Consider the following 17,256-nt stretch of genomic DNA (forward strand, 5'->3'; position numbering starts at 1 on the left):
TGTGGAATTAACCTCGGTCGCCTGGGGGGTGGAGTAGAGCCAGTAGAGCTGCGTTCCTTTTCCTGTTCCGCCTGTACGTTCGCCTCCTCTGGTGGGTTGCTTCTATTTCTGCCGCATGCTGATGCTTATTTCCTTATAGCCCAAACGAATATAGCTCCGAAAATGATTGGTGTGGTTATTGAGAATGATCCAATCGATAGCCACTTCAACGTTCCCAAGTTGCCTTGTAAACTTGATGTTGTCAAGTTGAGCATATAAAAAACTCCCGGTGATCGACGTAGTACATCTGTAAGTATTTTAAAGGAATACGATCTATTGTCTTTGATGAATTTACCTTCAATCCAATAGTTGGAATAAATGACCTGGCTGGTATGCTGGTGTCCCAGTTGGAAAACTCCTCTCCATTTAGTTTTATAGAGCAGTTTGCAAATTGTATGAGGAACGATCCAAAGAGTTGCTTACGATGAGCCAAACAGTTTGATGACATTGTCAAATTTGCATTGCTTACAACGATATTAAATTCATTAACCTTCTTTATAATATCGTTTCCGTATACCCTTTCCATAGGGCACGTTGCTGAATTTCCATTTAACAGTTGCTGGGCACATTCTTCTAGTGCTTCCAGTTGTGGGTTATTGCAGATGTAGAAATTTCGTATCTTTGGACACTGTGTTTTGACGTACCATGATTTTGGTCCTTTTTTTTTTTTCCTTTGATTTGTTTTCCGTCGATCTTGTTTTCCGTGCTGAGCACCAATGCTACCGACGCCAGAGAGGCAGCTCCCACACCTGGACCCTACCTACCTATCGACCCATCAACTCATGAACCGGGGACCAACGGCTTTACTTCTCTTCCGAAGGAAGGCGTGATCAGAGATGTTATGCCTCAGAACATCCCGGCGGCGCCGACTGGGATTGAACCCAGGCCTGCTGGGGTGAGAGGTAATCACGCTTACCACTACACCACCAGTGCCGCTTGATTTTGGTCCTGTTAGAACATAATTTGAATGAAGGTATATTCGTGAACCATTATTAACTATTGGTTGGATGTAATTTAGTTCATAGTTGACATCTTTAATTCGCGGAATTTTCAAGGCGTAAACTATGGAATTTCTGTTGTGCATGACGTATGCGTTGGCTATATCCAAAACGTTGTCGTGAGGGTCCATCTGGAGGCCATTGTCGGTTATGAATTATTGTGCTGCTTGAAGTTCTTCGTTGGTTATGAGTCGACTGTTTGGGATGCTGAATCTAGCTAAGGTGATTGCTTCTTCAATAATTGCTAACTGATTAATCAATTCGTCTATGTTGAATAACAAGTTTACTGAATCGAATCCATCTATTATTTCCTTTGCTATTAAATTTTGATCAGATACTAATATTGATATGCTTTTTGTTAAGTTTGCTATCCTATCTTCGAATTCCTGGTTTATTTGGATTTGTTTATCATTTTGATCAATTAACAGATTAGTAGTGATATTTATAATTTTTAAATCGTCTGCATCTGGGCTTCCAGAAATGTATTTCCACGCTGTTCCTAAGCTGTTCCATCTTTTTTTGTCTTTTAACGTCCAAGTGTTTAAGTTTCTTGTAAGTATTACCCAATTTTTCTTGTTTTGCTTTAATTAAGGGTCCAAGTATTTTGTTATCGGTTACTTTTTCTGTGACTGCTATGCCTATATAGTCTATAACTTTTTCTATCTCTTGCATATCAACTTTATGTAAAATTCTGACGTAACTACTACTAATCCTAGCTTGTTCTAACGGTATTACTGCTACTGGGTTGTGGTTTAGTTCGTGTATGTGTACGTCTGTCATTCCTCCTGTTATAAGTAAGCATAATTGGAAGGAAAGTTGAGTGAGGGAGTCTTGTTATTCTGTCGGTCTTTGGCCGTCATAATTACTTGTTGTTTCGTCATGTTAATGTCATTTATGTCCAATGACGTAGAGGTGCCAAATATAATTTTTCTTGGGGTAAGGCCCGTAGTCGAATGTTTTGTGTCGTTATAAAGAGCGGTCACCAGAGAAAGACCCTGGTAGAGTGTCAATTCGTTAATTTTGTTTCGATTTGCCATATACATCTCCAGCAAGGTGTTATGAAACCTTTCGATGATGCCATTACTGTTGCTACTACTAGCATAGTGAACGGCAACACCCTGCGTTTCTAAGAATGTTTTAAAATGTTGGCTTCGAAATGAAGTTGCTTGATCGCAAGTGATCAATTTTGGTAAACCGAAAGTTTTGAAGTATTTGATCAATGTTTCAATCAATTCGTCTGAGGTTTCGTTGCAGATTTTGTAAATTTGAGTGAATTTGGAAAATGAGTCGACGAGTGTGAGAAACTTTTCCTTTTCTTTAACATATACATCTATAAAGATGTTTTCTAATGGTCTCTCATATAGTCGTCGAGTCATCTCGATTTTGAAAGGTTTTCGCTCATACTTTGAAAATCTGCAGTCTTCACAGGATTTCACAAAGCTTTTTATTTTAGATATCATTCCGGGAAAGAACACTGACTTCTGTACCTCTTCATATGTGAGTCTCCAACCTCTGTGATTGAAGTTGTGGCTTTTCTTAATAAAATCAATTTGTTCTTGCTCAGAGATGATATCGGGGAGCTTTAAGTTACAAAAGTGGACTTTCATGCCAGAAAGGAAATGATCCTTAAGAAGTTTCTTGCAGGATAGGATAATTTGGACAGGGGCAAATATTCCATTACTTCTGCCCGGAACAAGGCATTCTCTTAGGATTTTTAGAAGATCCTTCTGGGTATATTCGGTTTGATGGAATACATGATGCGTGTAACCTGGAAAAATAGAAACATTAATATGGGGGCATTTGGATTTGTCATCAATAACTCTAAGGATCAGTTGCAATTTAAATTGGTTAATAATTTCGGGGTCATATGCTGGGTGATTCTCATAGTATTCGTTTTCAAGGACTAGTTGATTATTCAATTCGGCTCGAGGGATTCTTGAGAGTCCGTCGGCCACAACGTTTTGTTTGCCTCGGTCGATGACAATTCTGTACTTTTGTTTTCCAGAATTGTTTATTTTCTTCGGAACCACCCTTATGGGTGATGTCCACGGGGAAGAAGATTCTCTTACTATTCCCGTTTCCAAAAGTTTCTGTATTTGATCCGATACTACACTTCTCAAATGGTATGGATACTTGTAAGTTCTCTGATGGATAGGAGATTCATCAGAGGTGTTGATCTTGTGTTTTATCTCGTGAGTGAAGGTAAGATTTTGTCCCTCTCGAAAGAAAACGTCTCTAAATGGTTGGATAGTACGAATCAATCGTGACTTTTCCTCTTTATTTAGATGAAGCTCGAGCCGCGCTGGTGTTTGATCTTTCAAAATAAAATTATCGTTACGAAAGGGGTCCAGTTTGTGGGAGACAGCTTCTGATCCCTTCGTAATGTGCACAAGGGCTTCATTATCCTTTGCAGAATATAACCCCGGCTGCAAAACTACTTGAGGAGTAAGATTTACCTCCTCTTCTATTAAAAATGTCCCATTTTCCGTCGTGCAAATGGGCACAATATTGCTTCGGTGCTCTTGGAAGTTTATTGAAGAAGGGTGATACTTCGAGAATTTAAAGGTTTTGTTGCCGATCCGCATATGATGACGCTTGGTATCAACCAATGCGTTCATTTTGGCGAGATTTTCGTATCCAATTAAGCCGTCGAAAAATTTGTGAAATTTGAAAACGTAGTACGGTAATTTTTGCTGGAAGGCTTCTGAAAAAAGGTTTGCGTGAATTACCTTATCAATAAAGAATTTACCGTTTTTATTCGTTACTACGGATGGGTTATCAACTGTTTTAAATTTTTTGACATGTTCGGGGTTTATGTAGGATTTGTTCGCTCCAGTATCTACAAGGAAGTTTAAAATTGCTTTGGACGTCGGAAAGCGAACATATGGAATGAAATTCATGTTTGGTTCTTCGCACCTCTGGCAGTCTGAAAATTTAGTTCCTCGTCTGAGTATTCTAGGTCATCGTTCACTTCAACAGGAGTATCGGATTCATCCACTTCCTCCAACTCATTATTGTTAGCCTCAGCTCGCTGCCTCGGTAAGAATTGCTGTTTTTTGAATGGAGCATATTTGTGCGCCGTGTTAGGTTGCGGGGTGTTGGGTTGCAATTGTTGCGAACTGCCCGCCTGTGCATTTTGCGGTTTGAATGATTTAAATTTATTTGAATGGTTTTGGTTCGAGTAAGGTTGTGGTTTGATCCGTTCTGCGTTTTGATTAAGGAACACAGCTTGGTATGCTTCTTCTAGGTTTTTAGGTTTTGAATTCCGGATGATGGAACTTAAAGGCTCCTGAATATTATCTAAGTATTTGGTCACGGTGATAATTTCAATTATCTCATGGCCTGTTAAGGGTCTCGACTGAAGATTGGCCTTCAGTTTGGTGTTGGTTTCTTTCATTTCATTGTAAAAACGAAGATGGGTTTTATCACCTTTCCGCGAGCGGAATAGGGTTGATAAATTCGTGGTGAAGTCTTTTTCGTCACCATAGTGTTCGACGAGAATCTTTTTGATACCGTCTATAGTGTTCGGGTTGCCGTTAGCACAAAGTAACGTCCGAGCTTCCCCTTTCACCTTATTTTTGATAGCCCTTATATAGAGGCTGCTGAGGGAGAACCCCCCGTTTTCGGTTTTGACTTTAAAGTCATTGTACAGGTCTTCGACCTCTTCCAGCCATGCTGAAAGTTCTTTCTTATTGCCCGAAAATTCGGACAAATAATTGAAAGGGTCGGGAAGCTTAAGCACTTTTGAAAACACCACACTCGCGGATCCCACTTCTGACACCAGTTAAGGATCGTTCGTTACGTTTTAGGTTTTTAAAAAGCTAAAACTTCACTTAACACACTTTATTCACTTAGAAACTAAACCGAGTACACTAACTATTCGATAATGAAAGAGAGCGAACTACCTGCGCACTACCTATTTATGCACTTAAAGTGCTTTCTAGGCTGTTCTACCCTACCGGCTTCCTATTGGCGCAATCCATGGCGTGATGCACCTGGATTGCGCGCCAACTGCTGCTATTGGCTAATCCAACTAACAGGATTTTCCTAACTCTCATTTATTTGGTTATTAAATTAAAGTAAACACACTAGTTTTTTTTTTATATCTTATTTTTTATATTCTTTTAAAATTTTAGTTATTAATACTAAAATAACAAATTTTACTTAGGAAAAAAAAAATCCATATGTAGGGTTTTTTTTTATCTAATTTCCGTCCTACTAAGCACAACCTACAATTTACCTCTCTTTCTTAACGAGTTTTATCAATAAATGAAAAGTTTCTATCACAAATGACTTATAAATTTATTCCCCTTTCCATAAGTACCGTGGAAGAATCTGGAAGAGTACTGTGGAAGATCCGGAACATTCGTGAAAGTAGTCATTTTATAAAACTGATCCTAAAGCTCCGCGGTTTTTTTCTAAACCACTCAAAGACGTCTTACCAGAATGAATTTGGAGTTGTGACTAGAATATGGACTCTGGAGAATACGGGATGGCCCACCGGAAGATCCGGAACATCCGTAAAAGTGGTCAATTCATGAAACTGATCCTAGAGCTCCACGGTTTTTTCGAAACCACTCATGGACCATACTGTGGTCTCCAGTGTCCATATTCCAATCACAACTTCGAATTCATTCTGATAAGATGTTTAAAAGTGATTTCGAAAAATCTGCTGAGCTCTAGGATCAGATTCATGAATTGACCACTTTTACGGATGTTCTGGATCTCCCGGTGGACCATCCCGTGGTCTCCAGTGTCCATATTCAGGTCAACACTTTGAATTCATTCTGGTAAGACGTTTCGCAAAAAAAAAAAAACATGAAGCTCAGAATCAGTTTCGTGAAATGACCACTTTCACGGATGTTCCGGATCATCCGAAGGACCATACCGTGGCGTCTAGGGTCCATAATTGGATCACAACTCTGAATTCATTGTGATAAGACGTCTAGGAGTGGTTTCGAAAAAAAACCGCGGAGCTCTACGATTAGTTTCATGAATTGACCACTTTTACGGATTTTCTGGGTCTTCCGGAGGATCAGACTCGTGACTTTCCGGATGTTAAATGTTCCCACAAGGTGGCAACTTTTCTGTTTAATAACTTTTCAGAAGACACCAGAAAGTTATCTCTTCAAATTACCCTACAATAAGCGTTTGTTCCCAATTAGCTCTAATCCCACACGGAAAAAATTCCGACTCCATTTTCATGAATAAAAAACCATGAAATGAAAAAACTTGCCATCCCATGAAATCGTAACAATGATTCATGATTTCGTCATGGAAATTCATGATTTCATAATGCAGTGGAATCAAAACCGCTACAAGCGTTACACGTACATGACAAACCGTGTACATAAACCGCACTACATAGGTATCACTTATACGCCTTTTTGTCTTCCATTTTATACAAGTACTGATAGTCTAGTGGTCAAAGTATGGGTTTGATGATCTCATGGTTCTTGGTTGGAATCCAGTCTGATGCTTTATTTTATTCTTTTTGTATTTTTTGGTTAAAAGTTAAACCCATTATTTTAGCTCATGATTTCAACACGGATGATTCATGTTTTTGGGAATGTTTGGTGCGTTACGCAAAAGTTGCTCATGATATCATGAATATTATTCATGGTGTATTTTCATAACATGAAAATACGCTGTGTTCATGAAATCATGAGTCATTTTTCTCAATTCAGAGATCGCATTTTTTCCCGTGCATATGCTACGTATATTCGTTAATGCCGGTTCCTATAGTGTATAACCGTACTATAGGAATCTTGAATGTATATAGATGTGTCCTTGTTTGGCCTTCAGAACCTGATGCAGGCGCTTCGGCATGCTCTCCACCAGTGCTGTGGATCTAGCTCTTCCCAGTCGCGCTCCAGGGCTTCAAAATAATTATTTTTATTGGTAACACCAGTTTTGTGAACCCTGGCATCGAGAACCGTCCACAAATTCTCGTTGGAGTTGAGGTCCGAGATTTGTGGAAGCCATTCCAGTGGTTTGATCTAACAAGACCGGGAGAAAGACTTGGTCTTCTTGGCAGTATGCTTCGGGTCGTTGTCCTGCTCAAATACGAACTTCTCTTCAAAGCCCGTCTGGATCAGCGAAAACTCCAGATTTTCCAGCAGGATGTTTATGTAGGAATCTGCCGTCATTAACCCGTCGATTTTCACGAGGCTTCCCACTCCACCCCACGAAAAACACTCCATGATTCACCGTGCTTTGGATATGGCGCTCCTGAAGCTCGTCACCCGATCTGCACCACACACGAACCCTCCGCTTTTGGTTAAATAGCTCGAATTTTGATTCGTCCGCCCAAAGAACCGTTTTCCAAAACTCTAGGGCTTATCAACATGCTCCTTAGCAAACTTTAGCTGTTGGGCTTTGTTTGCCTTGCTGATAAATGAGCGCTACCGGGTAACTTTGCTATTCAACCCCTGTGCTACGAGACGGTGACGAACAGTTCGACCGGAAACTGAGAGGGTTTCCTGGATCTCTTGGACAGTTACCATCGGGTTCTTCTTGACTTCACACCCCCCCCCCTCCCCCTCTTGGTGTCCGTTCTCGCATCCGTTTGGCGCTTCCTGCCTCTGCCAGGGCGATCCACCACTGATCTGAACGTTTTTAGTTTCAGAAGAATTTTCCCAACCGCTCCACAGTGGGCACAAAATTGACAAAACCGCGACTAAATTAAATATCTCGGCTGCAAAACGGTTTCAGTCAACATGTTATACATATTCTCAAAGGAATCGATTGGTGGTTGTCTCGTAGGCCGAGATAGAGGGCCGGGATCAACCCGAGTTCCCGGTAAAGTAGGAAATGCTACTATCTATCGACATAATTTTACACTTTACTTAACGTAGATTACTGGAAATTGATAGTACTAAGAAGAGATGAACTAGCCATATGGCTAAAAATCTCTATAATAAAGGAAAAAAATAAATGATAGTACTAAGTATATATGGTGTAAAGACACCATATACGCCCTCAGGGAAACTCTACTGACCTAAAGGAGGATCCGGAACGACCGATACAAAATGTCCTAGAACCTTGTGATATTTTCTATGTTGTTCGGAATCAACAGATCAAAGCGTATTTAACTTGGAATACATATTTTGGAATATAGTGGCCATATCCTGGTTCACCAGATAATCTGTATTGACCAATAAAGTGGCCACATTATAAAAATTGTCCTAGAAACTTGCGATTTTTTTTCTATATTTGTTCAGAATCATGAGATCAAAGCGAATTTAATAAAGAATTTAAATTTTGGGGTAAAGTGGCCATATCCTGGTTCTCCGGATAATCCGGATTGACGTAGAAGTTGTAATAGCATGTAAGGGACTGTTCATTAACTACGTAGACCCCCCTCCCCATGCGCAGACAATTGTCCATGCAAAAATTTTGAAATTTGTTATCTTATTAGGTTATCTTCCATTTAATTCCACTTAATTAATTTTGGTATCCATGACAGATACGTATTTCGACTACAATGTGCAGTGTCATTCCCACTAAAGAACTTATCAAAATCCAACCCCCTTAAGTATCTGTCATGGATACCAAAATTAATTAAGTGGAATTAAATGGAAGATAACCTTTTTTGCTGTTTTATTTAGCAGGTGATCCTGATTGTTTCAGCTGTAAATCAAAATCACAACAAGTTATTCTTCTGATATTTTTTTCTTTAGGCAACATACCGTAAATACAGACTTAATCCATTTCGACTCACAAACTGCGGGTTTCTAGGAGAGTTTACAGTGCCGATCGATATAATAGCAGATATAACTTTGTTCTCTTATGATCAATTGAGCTGAAACCTTCTTCACAGAACTTAAAATGTATTCAATTTTTCGATTTAAAGAACCAATTTTTTTGAAGGACCTGCCAGAAGGGGGATACTAGAGATTTTTTAAATAAAAATAGTTTTAATTATTTGAATATGAACAAGATTGTTAAGAAAAAAGATCGTGGTTTTGTAGGACTGTTTAGGATCTGTTCATAAACTTGCTGCGAGCATTGCTGATGTGAATGTTGGTGGGAATGAGAGGCTCCGGTAGTTGAAATTTGTTTGACATTGATGGTGCAATAGCCAAGTTGATGTTGGAGATGATATTGCAATAAGAGACGGACTTTATATCTGTTGATAATGGAGGAAAATTATCATGGAATTGGAATCAAGTGGAGCATGGCGCTTTCTAATTAAATTGATTACTCAGGATCTGCTGGAATATCGAAAATATTAGTTGAAATCATTTGTGGATTAAAATAATAACGGTGCGATCGTACGAAATGCCTTCGTATATGCAACGGTAACCAGAAAGAAAATTTATGTTTTAAAGAAATTTTCATTTCCCTCTGTATTATTTCCGTATAATTCACACATAATATTTTTTAAGCATACGAATGTATCGTCTTTTTACTCTATTCACGAAAATTTCGTTATTAATGTATTCGAAATTAATACGAAATAAAATCAGTGTGGCATTAATTACGAAACTAGTTTCATAAGCATTTTTTTGCAGAAAATACACGTATCTGTCAAAAAATGAGCAATGGAATTAAAAGGAAATATTTTTATTTCGATTTGCTTTAATTTTGATAACCAATAGTTGCAAAGTTGCTCGGGGATCAAACGAACGATTTCGTTGTATAAACTGTATTTTATTTTCTGTGTTTTAATTTCAGGACTATTCAGGCTTGAAAATCCATTTTGGAGATTTTAATTTCATTTCACCATTTAAAACCAGTAGTGATTTAAGATTATTTTGAAGTTTTTAAAGTTTTTAGGTATTTTTAGTGTTTTGAAGCTTATGGAGGCTTATTTAGCTATTGGGAGGCCATTTCTAATATGTTGACGAGAATAATTTGAGAACCACTGAGTGAGGTAATAAAAGAAATCTCCTGCTTTATTTGAATATAATGATTCCAGATTTTAAAAATTAAAGTGACATGAAAAAGAAACATACATTCAAAGCGTTTTTTGTTACTTTATACGTGAAGCTTACGATTTTCAGAGTTGGTTGGAAATGCTGAAAGCTTTGTTTAGTGTGATAATTTATTAGCTAAGAGGGTAGGTTGATAGTTCCGCTAGAGTACGGCAGTATTAAAATTGAATAGAAATTGAAAATGAGCGATGGGCTATTAATGCGACAGTACTAGCCAAACGCACACTTGTCAAAATGTTAATTTTTATTTTTGGCGGATTGTTGGCTCCACAAAGTGTCACACACGACTGAGCCTAGTAAATAAACGATCTAGTTAAAAAACACACCTTCAACTATTTGAGCTGATTTTCTGAACTGTGTATCGATTTTCTAGTGGACATTTCCGTATCGGTTAAAAGTAACAATTAGCAAGTAAAAGTTACGTGAATTATTTCAACTTGACATTACCCATCTGTACTCATTTTATTTTATATTATGGGTGCAGAAATGTGGAGCAAGTTGAAATGCTTTAAATGTTCCAGAAAAAAAAATGTGACCTGCCCTTTCTATAGACTCACTTTGAGTAGACGCAATACCTTTACCTAGCGCTCCAAATAGGAGAAAATTCTGAAAAAAATATATTTATAGAAGATTGAAAAAATGTTATGAATTTACGATCTAACGAAAATATAAAATGCGGAGGAGCACATTAAGCTGTTCGTAACAACCCGTTTATCTTTTAATGCTTTTTTAGTGCTTAATGGTAGATCGTGGTCAGGAGCCATCGGTCCTCGAATTTAAGAAGCTTGATGTTCAGACGTATTATAAAAGCGATGCAGAAAACATCCCTCGTTTTATAAGGGCTCTGTAAATGTTTTCTTCATACTTCCCAGATTTTAACACCTTTCAAAATATTTTTTTAGGTTTTAATCTTTGAAAGATCTACAACAGTGCATCTAATTTTTTTTTAATACCTCTACAAATCTCAAATCATTGACCTACCTTCCGGACGCACGTTGCGTACTCGTGCATTAATTTACTCTACGTTACGAATCTAAATTTTTAATCTCGAAATGTGTAATTCATATATTTGTTATACTTATAAAATCTAATTAAAGTGATGAAAATCTCTAGTAACTTCTCAAAAGCAATCTTAATTTACATTCATAACTTTTTTCTTAATCGTTATCACTAATGTAGATAATGCGTTCGTGTGCCTATCTGTTGCTAAGTCTCATCTTAAAAAACCCTTTATTGCGGGTATGAACCGAGCATGAAAGGGTGCGATGTCTTTTGAAACTTCCCAAACAAATGGAACTCCCTATCCAAACAAAATCTTTCCCAATAAGCAATGATACTAAATTTGCTAATGGAAGCACCAAATCAAAGGGAAATCCTCCATTTTATCAACAATGACACAAAACACAGAAAACGTTTTATCTCCCAACCTGTTAGTCCCAGACGTGGCATTTTTGTCAAACAATGCAAATTTGAGCAGAATGTGAAGAAAGGTTTTTTTTTGCTCCATTAAAATTTCATCTGGTACAAAATTCATCGAGTCTCTGTACCTTCCAGCATCAAGCTCATTTGGTTTGCTGTTTTATGAGCAAATAGAAACGAGACCGACGAGAGTGAATGGCGGCAGTCGAGTCGAGACGTACGTGCGAGTTCGAGCTTGATTTCGCTTATTGTTTGCTAGCTATTTCTGTATTTGCACCGCATATCCTGTTGATATTCATCGGAATTTATGCTGCACGCTTTTCTCTTCTCTAGGCTTGGCATGGCAGCACCGGGGTTGTATTTACCTCTGTAGCACATTCCGAAATTCAGCAGCAACAGTATTGTGTGATTCGTATTCACTTGTGGAAAATCCGTCTCTTTGCCTTCGGGGCTTTGTTGCGTTGCCATTTTCCTATGGTCTGGGCTTGGAAACCACCCACTGGCAATGTGTGGCTGTGGAAGCGAACGAGATTTGATTGCGATAGACAGCAATCGAAAGCAGCATCCGATGGCATCAGGTGTGCAGTATGTTGGGCAGGGACCGGCTGCTATGGGAGAGAAGTGTATTGTGATGCCACTCAGAAGACACATAAAAGGGTTATTTTCTTGGGTCACAGCCCTCTTGTGTGACAATAACCTGCTTTGTAGGCTAGGGCCTCCCACACCCACTTGGGCCATACTATAAACTACGAGTGTCGCCGAGTGCGGGAGGGCTCAAAGCACAATCGACGAGAGCACGGCGAATTGATAAAGGATACACTAGTGGATTTGCTGTTGTTTTGTTGATGCTTGTGAGAGATCTGTAGTATATGCCAGAGGGGGAAGAACGCATGCGTCGGATTGTTCGCTTTTGTTACTCGCGTACTGCTGCGTCTCTATCTCTCGTTCTCTGTCCATCTCTCCGAAATCCCACCGGTACTTTGTTTTCGTGTACATTGCACACTTGGTCAAATGTGGATGAATGGCGAAAAAAAAAAACTTTGGAAATATGCTTGATGGTGGCTATGTTCCTAAAATTTTAGCTAAGTAGTAGCACCCCATATTGACCAGCGCCCTTAAAATATAAATCTGCCTAAAATAACGATGCAAGTCTTATAAAAAATGGTGACGTTGTTTCAAATAGTGTATTATCTATCCTTTAAATTTGTCGAGCCTCTTAACGGAATCCCTTTATGAAGAGCTTTGAGTGTGTTGGTTTATTTCCTTTAAATTCCGTTATAATTACTTATTTTTTGACAGATACGCGTATTTCGTCTACTACTTGCAGACTTCATCAGTGCCTAGTACTCAACACCACTGGCGTTTACAAACAAGGTTTTGCGTGGCGTCTTGGAGTCTTGGAGTGATTGGCGTTGACTCTGTAGCTCTTTACTTGTATAGAGATTAGTGACGCTCAACGCACGCACACTAACAAGGGTCTGTCGCCGTGTAAAGTTGTTTATTATTTTCCTCAGGCTAACCTCAAAATGTATGTAATTCGATCGGTCAAAATGAGTTTGACAGCGGTTTGTTATGTATTTTCCTCGGATTTTCACTACCACAATTTCACACAGTGCACCAATACAACCAGGCGTGAAAATCTCTATGGTAAAATCCATAGGCAAACGTCAGACTGTGCGTGAAACATAGCGGACTTCGTACTATCCTTTCACTCCACCGAAAAATCCCATAAGAAACTGTCAATCTTTTCTAGAAAGACGATCTTTCGACGGTGCCGTCAACGCTAATCACATTTAAAAAAAACCATTCGTATCTAAGTAGTGCCAGCCTACTGTGTTGGTGAAATATATAATGCGGCACACAGACATACATCATAGCTATGCCACGACTGAGTTTTGTAATAGGGGGTCACTTTAATGGGTATGTGATTCCAAAACAGAATTAAATATCGATTTTCGACCTCCACCGTTCACAATATCGTTTTTTACGCGCTTTCTCGAAATAACATGTTTTTTAGTATCCCCCGGCCAAAAAAAGAGTTCGATGTACAGCTTATGGGCATTAAATTTTATTCTGTTTTACTGTAATGATAAGTTAGATTGTACACACTTGGAAATTTTAACAGAAGTTTGTAAAATTTTACCGAAATCTCAACAGCTGAACGTTCGGTAAAAAGTTTAGCAGATTTCCAGCAGAATTTTTCACAAATATCTGCGAAATGAAATAATTACAGGAAAACTGTAAAATTGTTTACCGAACGATCAGCTGTTGAGATTTTGGTAAAATTTTACAGAAATCTGTAAAATAATCTTAGTGTGTAAGGTACACCCGAGCAAGTACACAGAAAAAAAAGTTGTTGAATATTACATCCAAACTGCTGCAACCAGGTCAATCCATCGGTTGTGTAATATTACGTTGTACGATGTACATCGATTTTGCGAACAAAATTACATCCATTGATGTAATATTGTATCTGCTTTTTACTATTACATCATTATTTCATACATCAGCTTGAATTACATTGATCGATATTACATTTTTTTTTGCTGTGTAGGACCTACACATTTTATAGTTCAGCATTATGTGCTTGTGTAATCTACAATAATCATTGTTTTTAATTTTTAAATGCATCCCTGCACAAGCGTACGCACATAAAAACTCAGATACTCAAATTTTAAAAAATCAAAAAATGCGCAATACACAGCAAAAAATAATTTTGATATCACATCAAAGTGGATGCACTACAATCATGTCGAAAATTTCATGTAATTTTTATGACCAAATAAAAGAACAAATGCAGTAAATGCTGCGTAATGTCAGTTCATGCATTGTATTAATGATAATTTTGTCCTTTTTAGCAAGTAATATTACACCACATTTTCGACATGATTGTAGTGCATCCACTTTGACGTGATATCAAAATTATTTTTTTGCTGTGTAGGTTTCACATTAACTATTCACCGAAGTAAGTGGGCCTATTTCAGATTTTGAGTAAACTATCGAAAATTAGAAATTTCTGGAGGAAGATCAACAGTATACATAATTTTCCATCTGTACAAGTGCTTGAAGTACATACCCGCATAAACAATAACAATAAGAAGCGCCTAACCACCAATTCGAGATATAATCCCAACTTTATGTGGTACGGTCGTACCATCTATGATATCGTTAGTGTATGGTACCCGTTTATTAGGGTAGTTTTGGAAATTAATCATCTAGTATTTTTACTAGCTGCGCCGGTGGTGTAGTGGTAAGCGTGATTACCTCTCACCCCAGCAGGCCTGGGTTCAATCCCAGTCGGCGCCGCCGTGATGTTCTGAGGCATAACATCTCTGATCACGCCTTCCTTCGGAAAGGAAGTAAAGTCGTTGGTCCTTGGTTCATGAGTTGATGGGTCGATATGTGGGGTCCATGTGTGGGAGCTGCCTCCCTGGCGTCGGTAGCATTGGTGCTCAGCACGGAAAACAAGATCGACGGAAAACAAATCAAGGAAAAAAAAAAGAATCTACAAAGTTATAGAACAATTAATTTGAAGTAACCTTGGTAAAGATACGAATTTTCAATCTGGAATGATTATCGTTTTATACTGCTTTTAAAAAGGTAACTTAGGATGATCAAATTTTTTACATTATCTTTTTATATATTAATTTCTCGTAGATAGTTTGTTCTAGACACTTTTAGAACTTTTGATGTAGCAAAGTTTTAACTGACACAATTTCGCATAAGAGCAAATTGTAAGCTTTTTTTGTAAATCATTATGGCAAACCCAACAAACATTGACAGTTGAATAAAAGCTTATTCAGGCAAAATTATGCTTCTTCAGCTAAAAAATAGCTTATTCGGCTTTTAATCAGCTCAAATTGTTTGTTGGGAAGTGCTAGGAGTTTGAGAACAAAAAGTTCACTTTCCCTATAATAATTCCCATATAAACTTCGAAGAGCCTGTGCAGTATGAGTTCGTATCCAAATAAACCCAAATTTTGGGAGAATAATCAGGACCTGAATCGATTGAGCTTGGTGGAGCAAAATTGTTATTTTGGACCACCCTACTACATACGTTTTATAAAATAATCAGCATGGTATGCACCATCTCAAAAGGTATTGGAATGCGCTGATTTTTTACATGTAGATTAATTAGTACTAGCCAGGGTTGCAGCCATTCATTTGCTATAAACGTATATTTTTGGAGATTTTGAAACCATTAGATGGTATAATGGTGTTTTGAACTTGTAAGTTATAAGAAGAGGTCACAACCACTGTGTTTACACATGTAAAATCTGTCACTTTCACATTCAGATAGTTATGAAGAGTGAATATTCACAGATCATACAATTGTGACTCTCTGAAAGTGAAATTGACATGTTTCATGTGTAAAACACATACTTTTCAACTTCTTTTTGTATCTTACACGTACGAAATATCATCAAATGGAAAGCATTTATTTAAAGCAAATGAGTCGAATCAACCTTTGTCCTAATTTTCCTCATGAAAAAAAAAAACATGTCTTCGATGGTTTATGAAATGTAATCTAAAATTGAATGAACTTTTCAAGTGACCTATTGTAGGTTGTTAGTCTAGTCGAGTAAACCATGAAATCACATTTTAAATTGTTCTATTATCTCTAAGATTTAAAGTTATCGTTTAAAAATCGATTATTAGTTTGTGATCACATACTATGAAGAGTAACTCAATAATTTCTCAACCATTGTTTTATTTTTAAACGGTTTTGGAAAGAAAAAGTTAGAAGTTTCAAAATAAACGCACATTTTTAGGTGAATATATTGAAATTCATTGAGACTTTTGACGTAGGACTACGTCTTCAATTTCTATACTGGGGGTCACATTAAAAAAAAAAATCAAAATTCAGACATGTAACGAAAAATTCCAAACACGGATGGAGCGCAAATCGAACATTGCGCATGTTCACATGAGCGAGCTCAGTTCTCGGTTGATCACTCACCATTTCACCAATGAAAATAAGGGAGGAGAAAAGCAGCGATCATAAAAACGCTTGCCAAATCGTTTTCTTCGTCATTTGCTTTCAAGCAACGGAGGGATAAGCGTCGAACACGACGTATGAGTGGAACAGCACACATCGCACCAATACGAAGACGAGACGACGATAAAAGCAACAATCAATACGAAACTAACGATTTTAAATTGGCTCACTACTTGACTAGGCTATTGGTCCCAAGCAAACGATTAAAGTATCCCATTCTAGTCGAAATTCTAGTACTACGCAATGTTTGTTTTGATTCGCTATGAAAGTTTGACAGATAAAATGAGGGGTTATTGGTTTTTCCTATGTTTCGAGGGGTGAATCGTTTAGCTTGGGACCGAAGAGAGTACCAGAGCTGAGCCAAAAAGTTGAGCACGTTATTTCGGGACCTTCTAGTCTTAGAGTTACCTCTATGATAAAAGCACCTACATCTCCCAAGTAACAATTTTGGTTTTATGAGGGTTCTGTAGACCGTGAATTGGACTTGTAGAACGCTTTAAAACCTTGATAAAACTTGCAATGTTACTTGGGCTACCGGAGGAAAGGCTTACCACAATAGGCAGCATGACTAGGCCACCGTCATCCTGTCGACAGCGACTTGCACTGGTGTGGCCACCATTTGAAAAACAACCGGAAAGATTTAAGAACTAAATGATCAACATATTTGTTCCGTACACTAGCTTCCGTTCGTACCCCTAGGCACAGACCCTTCTACTTTTTTAATTAAATCAGATTTTTATACTAAAAAAATACAAGGGACAGCTCTATGGGGTTGTACGCAATGGTGACTTAAGACTACGTGCTCTTAGATAATAAATGTTATTTCTTAACTGCAGCAGAAGCTTGTGATTTTTGTCGGAATA

General features: G+C 37.9%; 1 protein-coding gene across 1 annotated transcript; it reads right to left on the minus strand.

Annotated features, from left to right (window-relative positions):
• Positions 1-3,933: 3,933 nt before the first annotated feature.
• Positions 3,934-11,863, minus strand: LOC135715260 (uncharacterized). Its single transcript, XM_065238588.1, has 2 exons — positions 11,761-11,863; positions 3,934-4,811 (listed from the first exon to the last, which is right to left on the minus strand). The coding sequence occupies exons 1-2, from the start codon at positions 11,861-11,863 to the stop codon at positions 3,934-3,936; spliced, it is 981 nt and encodes a 326-aa protein (XP_065094660.1).
• Positions 11,864-17,256: the final 5,393 nt, after the last annotated feature.

This window comes from Ochlerotatus camptorhynchus, unplaced genomic scaffold (genome assembly GCF_037179485.1).
Source record: "Ochlerotatus camptorhynchus isolate MF236.1 unplaced genomic scaffold, CSIRO-AGI_Acam_v1.1 ptg000840l, whole genome shotgun sequence".
Taxonomy (NCBI): Eukaryota; Metazoa; Arthropoda; class Insecta; order Diptera; family Culicidae; genus Ochlerotatus; species Ochlerotatus camptorhynchus.